We start from the raw sequence: 23,311 nt of genomic DNA on the forward strand, positions 1-23,311 counted from the left end.
CTATGTACCATTTATGAGTCTGATGCTCAGAAAGGCCAGAAGAGGGTTTCAGACCCCTGGAACTGGAGTTACAAATGATTACAAACTGATGTGTGGGTGCTGGAATCAAACCTGGGTCCTCTGAAAGGGTAACTAGTGCCATCTTTCCAGACCCTAAACTAATTTTTAAATATCTAGCACAGTTTTTGCAGAGCTCTACTAGAATATGCAAAATTCTGACCATCTGATAACTTATGGAAAAGATATCAAGGAAATTATAATTTGGCTAGTAACGGGAGAACATAAAAAGATAGGGATGAGCCAGGCAGTGGTGGCACACACCTTTAATCCCAGCACTTGAGAGGCAGAGGCAGGCGGATTTCTGAGTTCAAGGCCAGCCTGGTCTACAAAGTGAGTGCCAGGACAGCTAGGACTATACAGAGAAACCCTGTCTAAAAAAACAAGCAAACAAACAAACAAACAAACAAAAAAGATAGGGATTGCTTGTTTAAAGTCCAAAAACAGGGCCAGCAAAATGGGGTCAGGGAATAAGTCTAAAGAGCTGAGTTTTATCCCAGGATGCGATAAAACACGGTAGAAGACAACAGACTCTAGCAAGTGGCTTCTAACTTCCACACATACACCATGCAATGCCTTCATTCACAAGGATACAGAAAGTAAGTGGATGGATGGATAGATAGATAGATAGATAGATAGATAGATGGATGGATGGATGGATGGATTTTTTTACGTCTTTAAAAAAAGATATACTGGGGGCTGGCAATATGGCTCAGTGGGTAAGAGCACTGAGTGCTCCTCCAAAGGTTCTGAGTTCAAATCCCAGCAACCACATGGTGGCTAACAACCACCCATTAATGAGATCTGACGCCCTCTTCTGGTGTGTCTGAAGTCAGCTACAGTGTACTTATGTATAATAGTAAATAAATCTTTAAAATAACAACAAAAAAAGATATGCTGGGAATTTTGTTTCAAACATAAAGTAAGGTAAGTATTAAAGGACAGATAAGACAATATTTAGAACTTTGAACTATAAGGCTTGAGAGACCAAGAACATGGTCCTACCTAAGCTATGGAAGGCATACACCATAAGCATAAAGTATAAAATCAAAGAAACTATGGAGATAACAAAGAAAAACTAAAAACAAGATTTAAAGAGCCTTGGATCTTTCAAAAAAAAATGTACACATTTTAAAATATGCAGATTGTTAAACTTGGTGAAATACCATGCGGTCAAAAACAAACTAGAAAAAGACAAATTAGAAAAAGACAAACTAGAAAAGACATAGAGGAGTACAACACAAATCTTCAAGCTGTGCTAAGCAACTCCATGCTTCCACTCCTCACAGCTATGAGTAACAGCCAGAAAACCAACCTCACAAGACAAGAGTAAACTGGTTCAAATCAACTTAAGTCATTAGGAGACATTTTCACAGATGTGGTATTATCCCAAGTGTTTTTCTGTGGCTGGAAAAAACATCCTGACAAAAAATAACTTGGGAAAGAAAGGGTTTATTTTAGTATAAAGTCATTGGAGTGAAGTCAAGGCAGCAGGAACTCGAGGCAGCTAATCACATCACATCCACACCCAAATCACGGAGGGAGAATTAATGCATGCATTCATGCTGTTCAACTCAGATTTCTCCTACACAATTCAGGACCCAAACCCTGCTTACATTTCGATTGGAACTTCCCCCACTGATTAACATAATCAACACAATCCCACACACACACCCACTGACCAACCAGATCTAGACAACCCCTCATTGAGATTCTTTTCCCAAGTTACTCTGAGTTGTGCTGTTGACAATTAAAACTAAGGATCACGAGTATATTCTTCACAGGAATTTTACCTGCTCCTTTCACTCCCACTGGAGTGGAAGCCCAGTGACAGAAGAGAGTTTTTCTACCACTTCTCTGGTACCTATAAGTACTCAGCACACAAAAGTTATTTTACAACCACTTATTAAACTAAAGAATACAATCACCCAATTTAATTGCATTTTCAAGGTAAAGGCATGCTCAAAACAAAACAAAACACATGAACCAAGATTTAGTAGTTCATGTCTAATAATCCTAGCACTTGAGAAACTGAACCTAAGGCTGGCCTTGGGCTACATAGTAAGAACCTATTTCAAAAACCAGAGAAGCCTGGTAGACCGTGGTGGTGCACCACCTTTAATCCCAGCACTTGCAGGGGCAAAGATAGATGGATCTCGGTGAGTTCCAGGCTAGCCTGGTGTACAGAGTGAATTCCAAGACAGTCACAAAGCTACAGAGAAAAACTCTGTCTCCAAACAAACAAACAAAGTCACATGACAGTGATGATCTAGAATACTATCCCCATCTCAAAAACAGAGCACAGTTTGGCTTCAGATCTTTTGTTTCTCTCACTAGAAAAACTGGCTTTCTTCTATACAGTCCCTATTTCCTGGTAATATCCTTGAACTCAATGTTCCTTGAAGTGTTAAACACTCCCTTGGTAAACATACTGAGTATCTTAGTCAATGGTCTCACAATCTTGGGCCATGTTTTCAGTAAATAGCTAACAAGCACACAAGCACAAAATCTTGTCCTGACTCAGAACAGATCTAAAAATGATGTAAGCACTCTACAAACAAAATTAAATATAATTCAACTTAACTATGATTAAAAATATAATTTATGTACATAAATATACATACACACTGTATAACATACAGCCAATATGAATTCAATAAAGTATACATTAAGTATGTAATACAAATATATAATATAAGCTACATATAATAGTGTATCTATACATAACAGCAAACTGAAAAACAATAAGACAATAAAAATTCATATAAGTACTCAGAATATTGCTCACAGATAGGACTTATAAATTAAATATTTTTATCTAAACAGTGCCAGGTTATTAAAGTTCTGGACTTAAAAATACATTAAGGGGCTAGGGAGATGGCTTTGTTGGTAAGATGCCTGCCTGTCACAGCAAGCATCAGCACCTGAGTTCAGATTCCTAGCATCCATGTAAAAATCCATGCCTGTAATTCCAGTGCCAAAGAAGCGGGCAAGAAGATCCCTGAGGCTGGCTGGTCAGCCAGTCTAGCCAAACCTCAAGCTCCAAGTTCAAGGAGAGAGTCCTTGTCTCAAAAAACAGGGCTGACAGCAACTGAGGAAGACACAAGTAACTGACCTCTGACCTTCACACACATGCATACATGTTCCTACATGCACACAAATGCGCGCGCGCACACAGAAGCAAACTAGGGTAGAGAATAATTTTCTAAGTTTAAAAGATCCGAATAACTCAATGAAGTTTAGAAACTCACATTTCAGTAAGATGGTAGTATTTCTGAAAAGAATCTTTCCAAAATTAAAATAACCTTTCCCCTGAAAAGATAAAGGGAAGATAATTAACATCAGGGCATTTCGATTTTCAAGGCAGAATATGAATACCTACATTTATAAAATATTCAAAATTTTCTTAATCAAAAAGACAGTAACAACATTTTCTTTAGTGAAAGTCAGTCATATCCTAACTATTGGCTCTTGCCGCTCCCTACAGGCCACAGAGCAGGGACTCTTGAGTGGGAGGCTGCTACAAATTTCAACCTAACTTCAAAGTGGCTTGAGCTGGACAGTTCCTTTTTTACTCACGAATCATCCCTCAGAACAACCGACTTTTGAATAAACTTTCAGCAGTTTTACTTTTACATGTAAAAGGACTTAACTATTAATCATTTCAGTAACAAACAGAAAACTACAACTCAAAGCCCAAAACCCTTTACCAACATGAATACAACCTGTAATATTTGCCATATAAATGTACAGTGAACAGGACAAAAAAAAAAAAAAGGCAAAAAGGTCAACGAAATGGCTAATGGTTTTTAAAGCAGTTCTCACCAAAATCTGGTTTTTCTGGTTCAAAGTACTGTACTAAGTCAAACGAGATTCTAAAATGGGTCGACTTATCAGTTAACTATCCAAACAAAAGACTATCCTTACTACACAACATTTTAGAATTGTTTCGTTTTGGCTATTCCCATGTTAAAATGCATTTTTGAATCTCCAAGTCCCCTAATCACAAAAGACGTTTCCAAGTTTAAACCAAATCAAAACCCTTCATCCGTAGGACTATTTTTACAAACACACACACACGAGTTAAAAATAAAGACTTCTATTCACATCTCCCTTTCATCCAGCCCTAGTACTGGATTTTGTAACATTCTAGCTGAAAGAGAAACTACTATCTCTCCCTGTGTATTAAGTTTCTCTCCTGTTCCATGCTTAAAGTTCTGTTACTTTCCCGGTAAGAACACGCTTGGCCCCTGACACTCCTCGCCTACAGCAAATAGCTCAGCTCTCAGCTCAGGGCAGGTGGGATCCCGTCGGCAGCTACACGGACGCTCTGGGTATTCCACTCACTTTGGGAACCCGACTTTCCAGAAATCTTCCTGGACCCCTTGGGCCACCGTAGCCCCACCTCTTACCCCCTTCAGGCTCAGTAGCGACCCCAACACTCACCGACGGCATCGGAATGTGCCACTTCGATCTATCTGCAGCAAACACGGGTGCCGGACCTGCACCAAGAAACGATAATGGGAACGGCTGCGCCCCTAAAAGAAGAAAAATAACAGGAGACACCTGAAGCCACGCAGCCACCGCCATCTTCACAGCCATGAAGCGCCTACCCAAAGTATTGAGCCTTCTTCCGGCTAGGTAGTTCCGCCTTCTTCCGGCTCGTCCCACCCTCTTCCGGCGCTACTTTGTGGGCGGGATTATCCGGGTCCTTGAAACTGTGCTTCTTCCCACAGACGCTCAGAGCGCCCCAGAAACTTTGAGTCTACTGCGCAGGCGTCCTCCTGTTTCCCTGCGATCGTGGCCTGGAGGTGAACTAGCAGAGTTTTGAGGTCTAGTGCTTCCCTCTGTTCTTCCAGCCCTTAAAGGAACTCAGTGCAGCGGCCAAGGCTTTGCTTTTCCTGCTTCTTCCCGCCCCTCATCCTTTCCAAGTCAAGGTCAGGCGCAGGCCAGACGTCTGTAGAAGCGCGCACACTGGATGCATGATTGACATCAAGTACTGAGTTCTCTGGCTGTCGAGCTGTGGCAACAGAGCCTGGAATGTGACGGGGCTGAAGTAGAAACGATTCATTAGCTCCAAAGTCCCTTTTGACCCTGAAAGACTGTGGGGCAGCTGCAGCATAGTTTGACAGGCGACATCAGCGTCCAGCAGTGATCCAGACTGTACTCCCCATTCGAAACTAAAAGTGAGGAGAGATCAGGTCAGCTTTCGGTATTGTAGAGTGACAGCCACTAAGACTGACCCTTATTGGTGGTGCTTCCTGTTTCTCACACTCTTAGATTTTAACCTCTAGGGCAGCGAGCACATCTCCGCCAATAAAAGCAAAGTTCATCAGCCACTCTCAACCTAGAAATATTTACCAAGTACTTTATCCCTGTAAAGACGCTGGTTTACGCTTGAGATAATACCAGATGAAAAAAAATTAAGATTGGCTTCTGCCCGAAGGGGACTCTTGACTGTGATGAAGTACGGGTTATAATTTAGCAAGCCTGCTTGTCACCGTTTTTTTAAAGATCGCCTGAGACTGTGGCCTGAGAGTTAGGAGTCAGGCAGAGTTAACATCCTTGTGCCATGGAAGCAGCTGAGAAAGAGGAAATCAGGTAAAGGGCAATTGCTCCCCCCAAGAACGGACTCCAAAAACAACCTTCTAGCTTTGATGGCTTCACTTAGGTTTTAAAGCACTTCCTTGAATGCTTGCTATTTGCTTCATCGTTCTTTATTGGTTCTGCGGGGATTTGGGTAATGTTAATAGCTAACCTCTCATAAAGTACTTTCAGGAGGATTAGATAAGTTTAACAGTGGAAAGGTTGCCTTCCAAACTCTTAAATGGATTTTTGAGCGGGCTGCCCCTCCCCAAGGCTCATTCAACTGGAAACGGAAGACAGCAAGGTCTCCTCATGTTTGCACACTGGATTAAAATAAACGGTGCCAAACCAGAGTTTAATGAGGGTATTTCTTTCTTTTTTTTCTTATTCTTTTTTTTTCTTTTTTCACTATAAAAGTTTCTTGGCATGACTAGGTGTGTTTTATCTCTCCCGACCTGTTTTTATAGTTTAGCTTCTTTCAAAATCATGAACTCACTAACTGCAGGTGCAGAAAGCCACACCTCTTCACCAAAGCGAGTGCTCCTCACCCTCCAACCCCCTTATAGCTTATAGTTGTTTTAACCAGAGAAAGGCTAGTCAAAATACATATAAATAGTAGTAATGTATATCTTCTTACATTTTATTCCAGATACAGTTCTGGAAACTTGATGTTAAAGAATATTAACCTATAGATTGTTGGAATCCTCTTAGCAGTTTTTCCTTCTTCTGTATTTGTTTCTATTCTGACTCTGGCACCTGCACATATCTTTTTTTAAAAGGATTCGGAGCCTTATCTTGCAGTTGTATGTTAGACTTTAATAGAACATTTAGGTACACTGTGTCTTCAGGTCTAAACTCTCTGGAAGTATATGTCCTGAAAATATTTTGCTCTTTAAATAGGAGAGTAAGTTGCTTGTTTGGCTTGGTTGAGAGTTCAGGTTTTGGTGTTGTGGCTATTATCTTAAAAGTGCCTTCCTCCTTTCCCATAGCCTTCAGACCACGCCTATGAAACTATTTTGTAATTCATGTTGGTAGTTTTACAAAAGGATATTGTTCTGCAGCTCACATTCTGTCACCCCATGAAGTCTTATGTTACAGCAGTGACACAGTTTTGGGTACAGAATAAGTTCCAAACATTTGTACCATCATTAGGGAAGGTACAAAAATTGAGCTCACAATTCTTATGTAAAATATATTTCTTTAAAATGTCTTCTGATTTAGTGTTGAAGATGAAGCAGTGGATAAAACTATTTTCAAAGACTGTGGCAAGATTGCATTCTACAGGTAAGTAAATACTTCACCCAGAAGGAATTCTCTACAGAATTCCCAAATTATTCCCACTAGGCTTTTGAGAACTGAGGGGATAAGGTCATACTCTCTAGGAAATCTAATATTTACTATTCAATTATTTAAATTGTGTTTTATTTTAAAATCCTAAGTACTTTTAAATAATTTTAAATGTGTGTCCTCTCAAAGATAATTAACTTAGTTGATTTGAAACTCACATAGAAAGAAATAGATTAAAATTATTACTCCTACCTCTGCTTTTTCATCCTAGTTCTCTTCTCCCTTTAAATAAGCATATTTATTCATGTCTTATGTATTCTTCCAGTGTTCTTTGTAACTATATATTCTTATATCACCTCTTTGTTTATACCTACAAATAAATTCGCATATACATTGTTCTGTGCCCCCTCACTGTCTGCTTTGTATCTTAGTCTGGAAAGCTTCTGCTTCAGGACTTGGAGATTTTCCTCTCTGCTCACAGTATCCCACTGGATAGACGCATTATAATTTATTGGGTTCCAGTTCCACTTGTTACAGTCTTGGGCTGTTGTTTCTTCTTAATCTTTTGCTATGAGAGTTCCACCATATGAAGAGCTGTGCATGTCATTTCCTATACACACGAGTGATTTGTAATATGGTTTTCTAGGAGTGGAGCTGGAAATGTGGTTCAGCCATAGAGCACTTCCTTATGTGCAAGGCTCTGGGCCTGATCCTTAGCACTGAAGAAAAACAAGAGCAAAACAACAACAGAAGCAGGATTTCTAAGAATTCAGCTATTGGATTGAAGAGTAAATAATCTTGAAATGTGTTGACTATTGATAGATCTCCCTCTGTAGGGGTCTTTTATACTTACTTTAACATTCTATGAGGCTATTTGAGACTAAAAAACAATGTGGAGGTCCTTGATCCACTTGGACTTGAGCCTTGTACAGGGAGATAAGAATGGATCTATTTGCATTCTTCTATACGTTGATGCCAGTTGAACCAGCACCATTTGTTGGAAATGCTGTCTTTTTTCCACTGGATGGTTTTCACTCCTTTGTCAAAGATCAAGTGACCATTTGTGTGAGTTCATTTCTGGGTCTTCAGTTCTATTCCATTGATCTACCTGCCTGTCACTGTACAATACCATGCAGTTTTTATCATTATTGCTCTGTAGTACAGTTTCTTTTCTTTCAGTTTGTTTATATAGTGGATTACATTAATGGATTTCTGTATATTGAACCATCCCTGCACCCCTGGGATGAAGCCTACTTGATCATGGTGAATGATCATTTTGATGTGTCCTTGGATTTAGTTTGTGAGAATTTTGTTGAGTATTTTTGCATTGATATTCATAAGGGAAATTGGTGAAGTTCTCTTTCTTTGTTGGGTCTTTGTGTGGTTTTGGTATCAGTCTAACTGTGGCTTCACAGAACAAATTGGGTAGTGTTCCGTTCTATTTTGTGGAATAGTTTGAAGAGTATTGGTATTAGGTCTTCTTTGAAGGTCTGATAGAATTCTACATTAAACCCAGCTGGTCCTGGGCTTTTTTTTTCATTGGGAGACTTTTAATGACTGCTTTTATTTCTTTAAGGGTTATGGGACTATTTGGATGGTTAATCTGATCCTGATTTAACTTTGTTATGTGGTATCTGTCTAGAAACTTGTCCATTTCATCCAGATTTTCCAGTTTTGTTGAATACAGACTTTTGAGGTAGGATCTGATGATTTTTTTAATTTTCCCCAGTTTCTGTTGTTATCTCTCTCTCTCTCTCTCTCTCTCTCTCTCTCTCTCTCTCTCTCTCTCTCTCTCTCTCTCTCTCTCTCTCTCTCTCTCTTTGAGACAGGGTTTCTCTGTATAGTTCTGGCTGTCCTGGAACTCACTCTGTAGACCAGGCTGGCTTCGAACTCACTCCTTTCCATTTCTGATTTTGTTAATTTGGATACTGCCTCTGTGCCCTCTGGTTAGTCTGGCTAAGGGTATCTATCTTGTTGATTTTCTCAAAGAACCAGCTCCTGGTTTTGTTGATTCTTTTTATAGTTCTTTTTGTTTCTACTTGGTTGGTTTCAGCCTTGGTTTGATTATTTCCGCTGTCTACACCTCTTGGGTGTATTTGCTTCTTTTTGTTCTAGGAATTTCAGGTGTGCTGTTAAACTGCTATGCTCTCTCCAGTTTCTTTATGGAGGCACTCAGAGCTATGAGTTTTCCTCTTAGCACTGCTTTCATTGTGTCCATAAGTTTGGGTATGTTGTGCCTTCATTTCATTAAAGTCTAATTTCTTTATTTCTTCCTTAACCAACTTTTCATTGAGTAGGGCATTGTTCAGCTTCCATGTATATTTGGGCTTTCTGTTGTTTTTGTTGCTATTGAAGACCAGCCTTAGTCCGTGGTGACCTGATAGGATTCATGGGATTTTTTCAGTCTTGATGTATCTGTTGAGGCCTGTTTTGTGACTGATTATATGGCCAATTTTGGAGAAGGTACCATGAGGTGCTGAGAAGTATATTCTTTTGTTTTAGGATGAAATTTTCTATAGATATCTGTTAAATCCATTTGGTCCATAACTTCTGTTAGTTTCAATGTGTCTCTGTTTAGTTTGTGTTTTCATGATCTGTCCCTTGATGAGAGGGGGGTATTGAAGTCTCCCACTACTATTGTGTGAGGTGGAATGTGTGCTTTGAGCTCTAGTAAAGTTTCTTTTATGAATGTGGGTGCCCTTGCATTTGGAGCATAGATGTTCAGAATTGAGAGTTCTTCTTGGTAGATTTTTCCTTTGATGAGTATGAAGTGTTTTTGATAACTTTTGGTTGAAAGTCAATTTTATTTGATATTTGAATGGCTACTCCAGCTTGTTTTTTGGGACCATTTTCTTGAAAAATTGTTTTCCAGCCCTGTACTCTGAGATAGTGTCTGTCTTTGACAGTGAGGTGTGTTTCCTGTATGCAGCAAAATGCTGGGTACTGTTTATGTATCCAATTTGTTAGTCTATGTCTTTTTATTGGGGAATTGAGTCCATTGATGTTAAGAGATTTTAAGGAATAGTGATTGTTGCATCCTGTTATTTTTGATGTTATTTTTATGTTTGTGTGGCTATCTTCTTGTGGGTTTGTTGAATGAAGATTACTTTCTTGCTTTTTCTGGGGTGTAGTTTCCCTCCTTATATTGGCATTTTCCATCTATTATCCTTAGTAGGGCTGGATTTGTGGAAAGATAGTGTGTAAATTTGGTTTTGTCATTAAAAATCACTTTTTAAATAGTCTACTTTGGAGAACTTCATGGTTTAATTGGTTCAAGAGCCTGATTTATATCTACTTTTTGGTGATGCTGAAACAGAAATCATCAAAATTAATTTTTTGTTTTTTGTTTTGATTGATTTGAGGTTTTTGTTTTACTCTTTGTTTTGTTTGTTGAGACAATGTCTCATTATGTAGGTAACAATTACCTGCCTGCTTCTACCTTCTGAGTGCTGGGATTAAAGGTGCTCTACCACCATACCCAGCAAAAATTGTTTCACTTATTTTTAAGTTTCTGTTTTAGCCACTGTCTCTTCTAGATAAAGAAAGGATGCCATTGTTAACTCAAAATAGTTACCTTGGGGGACTACATAATGAATGCTATTCACCTTGTTAAATTAATAGCCTATATCGAATTTCCACTGGACTCTATTGAATTATTACTAAAGGTCCATTTCCTGAAAAGGAGGAGGAAATTTAAGTTCATAAAAGTTTTTTTTTTGGGGGGGGGACTGGAAAGATGGCTCGATGGTTAAGAGCACTGACTGCTCTTTCAGAGGTCTTGAGTTCAAATCCCAGCAACTACATGGTGGCTCACTATCCATAATGAGATGTGATGCCCTCTTCTGGGGTGTCTGAAGACAGCTACAGAGTGCTTACATATAATAAATAAATAAATCTTTTTAAAAGTTATTTTTCAAATTTAGGCTGGGGAAATGGCTTAGGTGGTAAAGTACTTGCAAGAAGGCATGGGTTTTTATTCCTAGAACCTATTGGAAAACTATTTTACCAGTCATAGGTACTTGCAATCTCCAGCACTGGGGAGGCAAAGACAAGGAGATCTCTAGGTCTTGCTGGCCAGCCAGCCTAGCATACATACTTGGCCAGCCCTAGACTAGTAAGAGACACTGACTTAAAAATAAGAAGATGACGCCGGGCGTGGTGGTGCGCACCTTTAATCCCAGCACTCGGTAGGCAGAGGCAGGAGGATTTCTGAGTTCGAGGCCAGCCTGCTCTACAAATTGAGTTCCAGGACAGCCAGGGCTATACAGAGAAACCCTGTCTCGAAAAACCAAAAAAAAAAAAAAAAAAAAAAAAAAAGAACAGTCCCTAAGGAATGTATCATTCGTGGGGTTTTTTCTGTTCTCTCTCTCTCTCTCTCTCTCTCACGAAAGAAAGAGAGAAAGAAAGAAAGGAAGGAAGGAAAGGAAGGAAAGGAAAGAAAGGAAAGAAAGGGAAGAAAGAAAAGAAGGAAGGAAGGAAGGAAGGAAGTTGCCCCACTTTCTCAGTAAAGAAGACAGGATGCCATTCTTGAAAAATATCATATTGAAATTAGTATTATTTTAGCAATAATTTTTATTAGAACTCTAGTAGTATTGTATTCTTGGTACTTTATAGGCATACCAATGCTGTATATTGCCAGTCACTTACTGTGACAGCGACTTTACTGATACTTACATGGTACAGTCTATTAGATGCAGATAGTCACAAGTAGTTCTCATAGATCTGTATACTTGTCTTATTTTGCTTTCTGTTCCTGGGCTAAAGACCATAACCAAAAGCAACCTGAAGAGGGAAGGGTTTATTTTCTCTTATAAACTCCCAGTTACAGTCCATCACTGAGAGAAGTCAGAGCAGGAACTCAATGCAGGAGCCTGGAGGCAGGACTGAAGCAGCATCTGTGGAGGAGTGCTGCTTTCTGGCTTCTCATACACCACCTGCAGCATCACCCACAGTGGACTGGTCCCTCCCACATCAATAAGTTAATCAAGAAGAAGCCCTTACAGGCCAGTGATGAAGGCATATTCTAAAGGTCTCTCCTTTCAAATGTCTCTTCTTTGTGCCAAATTGATAAAACTTATCACACAATACTCTCTATATCTGTAGGCGGCAGAAACAGCAGCTCACCAAGACTACCACCTACCAGGCTTTGCTAGGCTCAGTCGACACAGAACAGGACAGCACCAGGTTCCAAATCATCAGTGAAGCAACTAAGGTGAGATCGGAGAATAATTTGCTTTTGTGTTAATTGGGATTGAATTATATGCATTTCTATGACTGCTAATTTAAACTATGCCTCAGGGGAACTTTGCTAGAGAAGAACTATGATCTTTTTTCATATATATATACACATACACACATATGTATATATATATATATATTGATTCTACATTCATTCATTCATTTTTGAGGGGGGGTTACATGTGACTGAGCTGACTTCTTTTTTTTTTTTTTTAAAAGATTCATTTATTTATTATATGTAAGTACACTGTAGCTGTCTTCAGACACTCCAGAAGAGGGCATCAGATTTCGTTACGGATGGTTGTGAGCCACCATGTGGTTGCTGGGATTTGAACTCCGGACCTTTGGAAGAGCAGTCGGTGCTCTTAAAAACTGAGCCATCTCACCAGCCCCCCTGAGTTGACTTCTAATTTGCCATTTAACTGAGGTTTCCCTTGACTCCGATCCTCCTTCCTCTGCCTCCCAAGTGCAGCGTTCACATGCATCTGCCACTATGCTCATTGGTTCTACTTTCACAGTGATGCAGATATCAATAGAATTTGCCTGGGTGCCACACGTTTTTCTAGATGTTTTAAGTGTGTTATTTCCTCTTAACTTGTTTTTATAAAGCACCTAAGACATACAGTGTATTGTCCTCAATTATTAAGTAAGGAAGACAAAATCTAGAAAGACATTTGCCCAGTGTCACATAGGTGTATTTTTTCTGTCTTTGACAGATCCTATCAAAGATCCATATATGCTCCAGAACTTTAATATAGAATACAGTTTCTCATGAAGCCTAAACAAGGGGCAGATTCAGCAAATGTCCAAATTTAGGCTAGGAAACAGGTAAGAGTGTTATGTAGTGGGAAACCCAAGACATGAGTCGTCTGTGTCTGAGCGGTTTCACTAGTATGTCACCATGGTTACTACAAACTAAAAGAATTCCCATAGGGCATCTTGAAAACTCTCGATTACCTTTTTTTTTTTTTTTCAGAGCTGAGGACCGAACCCAGGGCCTTGCACTTGCTAGGCAAGCGCTCTACCACTGAGCTAAATCCCTGACCCTTTGATTACCTTTCAGTTTACCACACTGTGATGTGTCATAAAGATGGGTGAAGTGTTTTGAGCTGGACCAGACAGCTCAAGTCACCTGATGCTTTACTCTAAGCCTTACTTTTAGTAAGTACTTTCCACCACCTTCTAAAAGCATCCTGAGCCTCCAGAGCTCTCAGCCCAGTATGAATTAACTGCTAATTTTTGAGATGGAAACCTAGTTCACTAAGACTGGTCAGGGTCCACTAACAGCTTACAGACTGACTCCACCATCTCACCATTTCTCCTTCTCAGACATCAACTTTCAACTGAAAGTTGTGTGAAATCCTTGTGACTGCTGCCACTCCTGTCTTATAATGCTTTAATATGGAAACTCATCAGAAAACAAAATAAAAATTATCGCACAATGTGGGCAAAAGGTTCTATAAGACCTTAATTTAGAAACTATAAGTGTTAGCCGGGCAGTGGTGGCACATGTCTTTAATCCCAACACTTAGGAGGCAGAGGCAGGTGGATTTCTGAGTTCGAGGCCAGCCTGGTCTACAAAGTGAGTTCCAGGACAGCCAGGGCTACACAGAGAAACCCTGTCTCGAAAAACCAAAAAAAAAGAAAGAAAGGAAAAAAGAAAAACAATTAGAACATTTAGTGTTTAGCAAACTTGACTCCCAATAATCAGAGAGCCTACAAGAGGCTTTCTAGGACTCTTTGCGCTTCCTACCAGATGTCAGGAACTTTCTTGTCTTGTTTGTTGTTGTTGTTTTCTGATAATTTTCTCATGTTCTTTCCTCTCTTCGTTGTGTCTGAAACAAGTTGTAATGACCATAATCTGGAAATAAAATCTTTATCCTTCCTTGGGGACGCTTAGTGTATAGAACTTCTTGAATAATCTACTATTATAAAGACATTGCAGCAAAGAAAATGAGGCAGAATTATTTCAAATACCAGCGATAAACCAAAATAAAATTCTCAACACCGCTCAACACCAATGCTGTGAGTGCCAGACTCCTGCATGTGCCTCCTTATGTCATAGTAGATAATTTTTTTCTTTTTGGATTCTGAACATTGAGAGGCAGACATAGAATAGTGTATGGGTTGATATAAGTTATAAGTTAATGGGGGAACAGACCTAGCTTATGGCCTAGGCATTTATTCAGAAAAAATAAGCCTCTGAGTGATTAATTGGGACTGGGGCGCAAGTAAAAAGCCCACAGTGTAAGAGCCCAACAGACCTGGTTGTCCTCCAAAAAGAAGGCTTTTCAGTGCAGAGGGCTCCAGAGGATGAAGTTCAAGGGAAGCAGAAAGTCCATCAAGAAAGAACAAAGTATCTGAAATGCCAGCCACAAAGCCCCCAAGACTGAGAACTTTGTAAACACTTAAAACCTCCATACTCAGGTACAGGAAAATACCAAAGCTGTATAGGAATCTCTTTACTCTCAGGCAAATATACATTTTAAATAATCTGAGGAGTTGTCTGTGACCATCTCATTGCCTAGGAACAGGGCCAAAGGTTATTTCTAGGCTAAGACAAAGGTATTAAGAAGATTGCACATCAGGTACTAGTGTAGTCCAGAGATTTAAAACAAGCTGCATATGTGTTCCTAATAAGAACAATAGCTTTTTTTTCCCTTTCAGGTTCAGAGAAACAGTTCAGAGTCTAAGAGGATCATATTCAGCTCACAGCCACAGTTCTCAAATTGCACCAAAGAGGCAGATTCTAACAAACCCAGAACTCTTGGTGCCTGCCTGCCCAGCTGCCTGCTCCCACACTTGCTTAGCCTTAAGTGATTAACTTCCAAGTATGACTACTTAACATGCTTGAAATACAATTCCTTTCCCCAGATCCACTCCTAATAAGCAATTATGAAACAATCAAGCTTTAGCAGTATTGTTTTAGTTTACTTTGGCTGTATAGCAAAATACCATAGACCAAGTGACTTAAACAACAGATTCGTTCCCTAATAGCCAAGGTGCTAGCACATCCTCTGTTTTCCTGGTTTACAGATGGCCACCTTGTATCCCACATGATTGAAAGACACAGACAAAGCAAATTCTGGTCTTTTCTTATAAAAAAAAGTAGTTCCATCTTGAGGACTCCCTTACGAGCTCTTAGAAGCCTAACATCACATAGAGTTAAAAAAATAAATGTACATGTCTGTAAATGTACCAGTAAGTGTTCAATAAAGAAGCTGTTAGAAGAAAGCCCCTTAAAGGAAAATGTCCCCTTTAAATACTGTTTCCCCTCCTACTGTTAGCAGCTTTCTGCCTTGAATGGAAAGGTGCCATGTGTTGAGAAGCAGAGATCTGGTATTTTGGCATTGATGCAGGGAAATGTATGCTGCCTTCTGTGGCTCTAACAAGGCTGCCAGGACTAACCCTTTATCTTTAATGCACTTTATATTGCTAATTTTGGTGTTTTCTTCTGATTTGAATAAATCTTTATAAGCATTTTTACTTTCTTTTTCAGCCTGTTAGCATGGTTTTACCAGAGATACTTCTAGCAGCTTCTTTGAGGATCCAAGTATATCTCTAAGCATCTACATGAAGTTACTCCTTGCTTTTTCATCTAAGTGAAATTAAAATGAGACTTTCCCAACTAGCCACCTCCTCACCAGATGGGACTCAGCTACACTTTAGCAAGCACTGTTCATTCTGAGTGGCCAACAAGCAGTTAATTGGAAAATTGTCAAACAAAGCCATACCTGGGCAGGCTAATTGCCCTTGGAAAGTAGGCTAAAAACTAGCACACGGTCACCATTCTTCTCCATAGAGAATCCATGCTTACAGTGATCCCAAACAGCTGGCTGGGGGCTCTGTCATTCTCTCTGAACAGGCAAAGGACAGTTGCCTTAGCCTTGATAACTCTCCATGCCAGAGATGTAAGTTGGGTTTCTAAATTCAGTGGTTTATGGCTCTCAGCTTTGAGAACTAAAGCTATGGTTCCAAGCCTCCGAAGCTGGTATACAAAGCAAAGACTTAATATCACTGGGTTTTTTTTTTCCTATCACTGGTTTTTGAGTTCTAACACTAATTAAAGTTATACCTCCTGAGTTGAGTGTCAGGATCTTTGACTAACTCTTGGCTGTTCTCTCTAACCCTTCTATCCTCAACACTTGTCTTCAGGTCCCCACAGCCTCTCATCTCTGCAGCCCCACCTCTTACAGAATCTTCTGCTAGCCACTCTTGGACCCTTGTCCTGCCTTTACAGTTACAGTTGAGAGCTTCAGGCACTGGAGCCGTTAGTTGGCAGTGGCTCTCCGCCTGATCTGGGTTTTACACCTCCAGCCTTGGATATCACAAGTCTTAGAGCTTCTTTAGAGCCTCAGAACTCCTAGTGTTGCAGCTCTGAGCTTTGAATTTCAGAACTCTAAAGGCTCCTGACTTTGGAACTTTTCAGCCACATCTCTGTTGTCACTGCTGATACTAGAGCTTGAAGTCCTAGGTTTTCTTTTTGTTTGGTTTTGGTTTGTTTTTGAAAATAGCATCCCTACTTCCAGGCTGCCCTTGAACTAGTTAAATAGTTATGGATGACTTTGAATTTCTTGATCCTCATGCCTCTATGTGCCAAGTTCTTGGATTATTGGTGTACACTACCACTGATCTTAAATTTTCAGACAGTCTTTGTAGAAACCAGCCTGGCTTCACACTTATTGTGTAGCCTGAGGAGAACTTATGGTCCTCCTGTCTCTTAAGTGTTGTGATTACAAATATGAATTGAGCTTTTTATGCAACCAGCTAAGCTTGTTCTACCTCTGAGAAGGGCCACGAAATAAACATAATATTCTGGAAACTGCTTTACTAGAGCCTATGGTTGCAACACAAGAGTGTGGGGGTGAGTCTGAGAGAAACCACTCAGATTAATGAAACAGAGGGCACACTCCTGCATTCCTGGCACTTAGAAGGTGAAGGAACAAGGAAGAGTTCAAGTTTATCCTTAGCTACATAGCAAATCTGACACCAGCCTGGGCTACATGAAACTATCTAAGAAACAGGAAAATAATGAACACACTGTAATATGCAAACAAATAAACTGGAAAACAGCTTAATGTACATCTAGAAAAGGAGCCTGGTGTGCTTGGGCTCAGGTTGTAGTTCCATTAATAGCAGTTTCCATTCCTACCAATGAAAGGTGTTGTATAAGCACAGACTCAGAGTTTTTTGCTGAGTTACTAGGGGAGATACTCCTCCTCCTGACCTAATTGAGGACTGCTATTATAAGATCTTGTAATAGCAGCCCTCCAGAGAAGCTGTAGGCAAGCTCATCTGGTGGCCATCAAGGCTTGTCAAAGCTCAAGTGAAGGGCTCCACACTGGAGCAAGGCCTCCCAAGGCAGAAGTATGTGGGGTCAGCAGCATCTTGGTTGTGGCGTTCTCTGCAGCTGGAATATGGTTCTCATGAAGCCTTTCATGAATTGTTCAGGACAGCTGATGTGCCATTGTAACAGCTGCCAAAGGAAGAAATGTCCAGCTTATGTTTACGGGCAGTTGGGTACAAGGGAAAGATTAGACAGTTGTCAAAAGTTCAAAATTGGATCACCCAGCAACTCACTTAGCATATTTAAAGAAAAAACAAAACCAGAGAGGGTGCTACAATAAAGTCCCACTGTTTTGTTTTGTTCTGTTTACATTCTTAACATTATTTGACAATATTTAACTCAGACAGAAAGCATTAAGAAGAATCATATCCCAGGGTCATCTGGGGAGAAAGACCTTCAGTTGAAACACTGTATCCATCAGATTAGCCTGCATTATGAGGCATTTTCTTAATTAATGATTTATGTAGGAGAATTCAGCTATTTGTGGGTGATGCTATCCCTGGCCAGGTGGTCTTGAACTATATAAAAAAGGTAGCCGAGCAAGCCATGAAGAGCAAGCCAGTAAGCAACACTCCTCCATGTCATCTGCATCAGCTCCTCCCTCGAGTTCCTCCTCCGACCTCCTTCAGGGTAGACTGTAAGATACAATGTGAAATAAACTCTGTTCTTCCCAAGTTGCTTTGAGTGATAGTGCTTATCACAGCAATAAAATCTTATTCTCCCACCAATTTCTGGAGGCCCTGCTTAGGTTCCTCCCCCCAACCCCCATGAGAGACTTCCCAGAGCCTTTCCCTGGCACACATTGGTATTCCCCTTCCTATTTTGCCACCAATTCTGTATTTGTACTTTTAATCTCAGCTTTATGTAAGTTGTGTGTTGGTTTCACCTTCAGCGATCACAATATTAAATGTAAAGTAAATGTTAGTTGAATTTAAAAGAACCATGAAAATATATGTCTAGCTTGGGAGAGAATAGATAATCTTAGTTTCAGCTCTGTTTTTATCTGAGCATTTTCAAGTGATGGGATTCTGATGGCATAGTCAAGACAACTCCAATCTGTGAAAAAGTAAGCACATGTGTAGTGCTTATAGTCAGTTCTCTAACAGCCTGCCTGAGAGCAGCTACAACGGCACCTGCAGTCACAGCACTACCTGCTTGCTCTTCACAGTGGTCCTGAAACTATGCCCTGACTGCTGTCTGTAGTCCTAGATGCAAGGTTCCTATCTCCTGCTTCCCCCACATCCTGCCATTTACACTACATCACACGGCATTTCCAGTTGAGCCTATGCCATAGCAGACGTAATAACCATGTAGGTGCCTATGCGTAACCAGTGTTACTTAGCAGTGTGCGTCACAGTAACCTGGCAGTACTGCAGTGTAACATGGCACACTGGCTAGAAACCCATCTTAAAGTTATCCTCCGATCTAGATGCTTCACTTGGTGACTCAAACCCAGCCATTTCTGTTCTCGTGGTGTTCAAGTTTTGGTTTTCATGTTTTCTCTCTTCATACTTCTACACTATTTCCAACCCTCCTGTAGGACATTTTTACCTAAATTTCCCAGCCCCCTGAGGAAGTTCCCTAGAAGCCTAATGTTATTCCTGGCTGTAAAAAGCCTGTTGATAGTTCAATAAGCCTCATTTCATCTACTCTTAAGAACAGCAAAGATGAGCTGGCAAGATGGTTCAGCAGGCAAGAGCACTGACTGCTCTTCTGAAAGTCCTGAGTTCAAATCCCAGCAACTACATAGCAACTCACAACTGCCTATAATGAGATCTAATACCCTCTTCTGGTGTGTCTGAAGACAGCTACAGTGTACTTTTTATAATAATAAATAGATCTTTGGGCCGGAGTGAGCAGGGACCAAGCTAGCGGGATTGACTGGAGCAAGCAGAGGTCCTAAATTCAGTTCCCAACAACAACATGAAGGCTCACAACCATCTGTACAGCTACAGTGTACTGATATTTATAAAATAAATAAATCTTTTTTTAAAAAGGCAAAGATCAATAATCTCAGTTCTTTTCTTGGGCCTGTTTCTTTCATCTTTCATTCAGCTGGAGCCTCGTTACACTGAATTTAACACTCACATTCTTAGCACATCTGTACCTGGTTGTATGTCTCAATCTTTTCAAGTCATTGCAGTTTATGCAATTATTCGGTTTGATTATTAGCAAAGGCCCCATTTACTCTAAAGATCCTGGTTTGGACAACCATGTATTTACCTAGCCACAGACACACAGAAGAGATTTCTTGTTCTACAGCTATAACCAAGCAAGAGCAGGCATATACTCAGGATGTGCTCATTTTATTGTCCACGTTCACCAATTTGCTTGCCTCTAATAATTTAAACAAAATGCTTTCTAGTTGTTGTCATTTGATTGTTAGACTAGGTTATCACTGAGGTAACATGTTGAAGCTGATCTCACATCTCTATTCCCAGATTCCTCTCGTGGCTGAAGTTTATGGTATAGAGAAAGACATTTTCAGACTTAAGATCAATGAAGAGACTCCACTGAAACCAAGGTATGAAGTTCCTGACGTCATCAACAGCAAGCTAGGAACTGTCAGGTGAGCCTCCGAGCAGGGTCTGTTACACATAGCCTTGGCATGTTCTTTTTATCCTACTTTGGATGGATTCCTTATGCACCCCTATTTTGTCCTTGTGCACCCCTATTTTGTCTGTTCAAAGTTATAATCAGTTACTGGGTATAGTCAATCATTTGGGGATAAGTTTATAAATTTTCTATATTATCGATTCTGCTTTCTTTAACTCCCATTTCAGCACTGTTCTGTACCTCCAAGTAAGAAGAGACAGAACTTTGGGCCTGCTCTGTTTTTCACAACAACCATAGTTAATTTGACAGAGTTTAGAACTAAGTAGAAGAAAAGCTATTTAATTTGCTCCCTTGGATTAGTACCATGACTCAAGAGACCCAATAAACTAGCTCTCAGAGTAATTTACACAGTCAGACAGACTCACTTTTAATTAAGGATAGTCTCAGAAGCCTAACATGTAATTTTATTTAGAGCCAGAGATTAATTAATTATCAATGTTTAGCTAAAAAGAGAAATCTCTCAGGACTAAAGCATTTTCAAGTACTTGTAAGATTTGCATCCATTCTCCCCAGGCATTCGGGTAAAACACCAGCTGCATTGCCTGGCGATTTCTGTTGGTTTGTCCCTGAAAGAGTATAAGGTTAAGACAGATGCTTTAGTTTTCTCCATATCCTTACCCCCATGATGTTATTGACCATGAAATCATATGGTCAATAGACAGTAAAGATCATATAAACATTATGTGGGAAATATCGCTGTTAGTTCTGCTTCAGTCTACTTTCTAGGGGACCTTTAGCTACGTAAATAACTGAAATGCCAAAAGCAGCCTTTTGCCCTTTCTCAGACTCCTTTATAGCCAGAGTTCTGATACCTTAATAGAGATGTATCAAAGTCAGAATTAAATGAAAGTAAGAACATGCTAGTGGGCCTTGATAAACCATGACTGCTATCCCTATGAGGAAACGGTGACAACACATCCACAGGGACACTTACAATGACAAGCAACCATCTGCAGGTCTTATAAGAAGCCAACCGGCTAATACCTCAGATTTCCAGAACTGTGAGAAAATAAACTATTTCAATGCCTGTCATCATTTGTTATGATAACTCAGCAAGTGGGTACAACTAGGTATGAGCCACGGCATTCTGTGCTCCTGGTTAAGTTACTCTTGGTCATCAACTGAAATAAAAGGCTTACCAAGCAAACCAAGTGGTGGAGATATAGCACAGTGCTACTGTCACGCAGAATTCAAAACTCAGAGATGGCCTGGCTGCCAGCAGCCTCTCTGAAGCCTTTAATGACATAAAACAAAAGTCTCAGGGTTTGAAATTCTGAACTCACAACATTTTTAGAAAACTAATTAGTCTCTGACTATTTCATATCTTTTGTAGCTTCAGAGTCCCTGCAGCTACAAATACAGACTCAGAGTTTGATACTGCAGGTTGCTGAATTAGATCATAAGCTGAGTTCACAGTCCCCTCAGATCTGTGATCTGGGGCATTCGCTGAAAAAAGTTATAGATGCCTGCATGTGAGAAGATTTGGGTAATGCTAAATCCCCAAACTTGCAAACGCCAATGCGCCCCAGCCTCCCTCTCCCTGCTACTGCTGTGAATGGTTTTCCCTGTGTGCACTCGCACTACACTATGTGGTTGCCTGAAGAGGACAGAAAATGGCATCAGATCTCCTGGAGCTGGAGTTACAGGCAGATGTGAGTCCTCTGCAGTAGCAGCACTCACTCTTAACCACTGAGCCACCTCTCTGTCACCTTCCTACTCCTGATAGAGTTGGCCCCTGCCTTGCCTGAGCACACCGAATAGACCTCCGCTGAGATAGACTTTGCAAAGGGATTCCTGTCCCGTGCTGTTGTTCCCATGTCCCTTTTGCCTTTACAGAACAGCCTCCACTGCCCCCAAACCTCTTGTCAGACCCTCACCAGCCCAGAAAGCCTTTTACAGCCAAGCTCACGAGAAGACTTGCCTGCCTAAAGAAGTATAGGATTTTCATAGTGTCAGTGAGATGGGTCATCAAAAAAGTCGCTGCCTCTAATTCTGTGCCACACACAGAGCCCTACACATACACACATATGACACATAAAATAAAATTTTAAGATGCAATTTTAAAATTAAAAGTAAATAAGTATATTCAGATTCTGTGTGCTCAAGTGTTACTAGATGTTATAGACAGAATTGATGATGACGATGACGACCATTTATTTGTGTGTCTAACCCTGTACCAGTTGCTTCACATGCATGATTTCACTTAAATTTCCCCTAAAACTCTATTAGCTTTTAATTTTATTATTTGAACTTTATAGCTAAAAATTTGACCTAGGAGGGTTGAAATACTTTGTTACATGTCATTATGAATTATATAGTATGTAGTATGAAGTTCCGTGTAAGCTCTCTCTTCACTGTCCATGATGGCTCCTTACTGTAGGTCTAACCAGTTCTCTGTCATAGGAAGATTGTTTGCCGATCGATACTCTAAATCACATAGACTCATGTAAACCTGTAGCACTTGATTTTTCTCTTCCTGTTTTATTTTGCAGGCTGGTCTGCTCAGGGGACACAGGCAGCCTAATACTGACAAATAGAAAAGGAGATCTGAAATGTCACGTCTCAGCAAACCCATTCAAGATCGATTTGCTGTCGAAGAACGAGGCTGTGATCAGCATCAACTCCCTGGGCCAGTTATACTTTGAGCACCTACAGGTTCCTCACAAGCAGAGGTATTTGTATACATTACTTGCCCTTAAGATCTACCTTAACGGAGCCTGTCTGGAATACCAGCTGCCTTGGACCCGGGTCTTCACGCTTGCACAGCAGATGCCTTACTGCCTGAGCTTTCTCCCCTTCCCCCCAACAAGACTTTAAGGGTGGCCGAAGAACTTATGCACTAACATATTTGTTGTGCTAGTTTTACTGTTTCTCCATTAAAAACAAAAAACAAAAACAAAAAAAACAACAGCTGAAGAATGTGATGGTTGAAATAAGATGTCCCCATGGTCTAGGCATTTGGATGCTTGGTCCCCAGTGGGTGCTGCTGTTTGGGGAGACTTAGGAGGTGTGGCCTTGATGGAAGAAGTATGTCTCTGGAACCAGGCTTTGAGAGACGGACACCTTTCCCCAGTTTACTTCCTGCTTCCTGCTTGTGGTTCCAGATGTAGCCCTCGGCTTCTGTTCTAGCCACCATCTCTGCCGCCTGCCTCCACCACTCCATCATCATGGACTCTCAGC

At 40.4% G+C, this 23,311-nt stretch overlaps 2 protein-coding genes across 9 annotated transcripts in view; one reads left to right on the forward strand and one right to left on the reverse strand.

The window, feature by feature from the left end:
* The window catches only part of Tmem87a (transmembrane protein 87A), a 48,846-nt gene extending 44,093 nt beyond the window's left edge, over positions 1–4,753 (reverse strand). For 3 of the 8 annotated variants that reach the window (NM_001110497.1, NM_001110496.1, NM_173734.3), the window contains exons 1-2: positions 4,504–4,715; positions 3,309–3,369 (exon numbers count right to left, since the gene is read on the reverse strand). In NM_001110497.1, coding sequence (NP_001103967.1) covers positions 3,309–3,369; positions 4,504–4,659 — 217 coding nt within the window. In that variant the 5' untranslated portion in view covers positions 4,660–4,715. Of the gene's footprint in view, positions 1–1,850; positions 1,922–3,308; positions 3,370–4,503 lie in introns of those variants that run through there. The other 5 variants (XM_006499077.2, XM_011239410.2, XM_011239412.3 and 2 more) reach the window with 3 other exon arrangements.
* Ganc (glucosidase, alpha; neutral C) overlaps positions 4,495–23,311 on the forward strand; it is a 56,971-nt gene continuing 38,154 nt past the window's right edge. The window contains exons 1-5 of the mRNA NM_172672.2: positions 4,495–5,658; positions 6,865–6,927; positions 12,034–12,142; positions 19,957–20,084; positions 22,624–22,803. Coding sequence (NP_766260.2) covers positions 5,630–5,658; positions 6,865–6,927; positions 12,034–12,142; positions 19,957–20,084; positions 22,624–22,803 — 509 coding nt within the window. The 5' untranslated portion in view covers positions 4,495–5,629. The remainder of the gene's footprint in view (positions 5,659–6,864; positions 6,928–12,033; positions 12,143–19,956; positions 20,085–22,623; positions 22,804–23,311) is intronic.

Source organism: Mus musculus, chromosome 2 (assembly GCF_000001635.26).
Source record: "Mus musculus strain C57BL/6J chromosome 2, GRCm38.p6 C57BL/6J".
Lineage (NCBI taxonomy): Eukaryota > Metazoa > Chordata > Mammalia > Rodentia > Muridae > Mus > Mus musculus.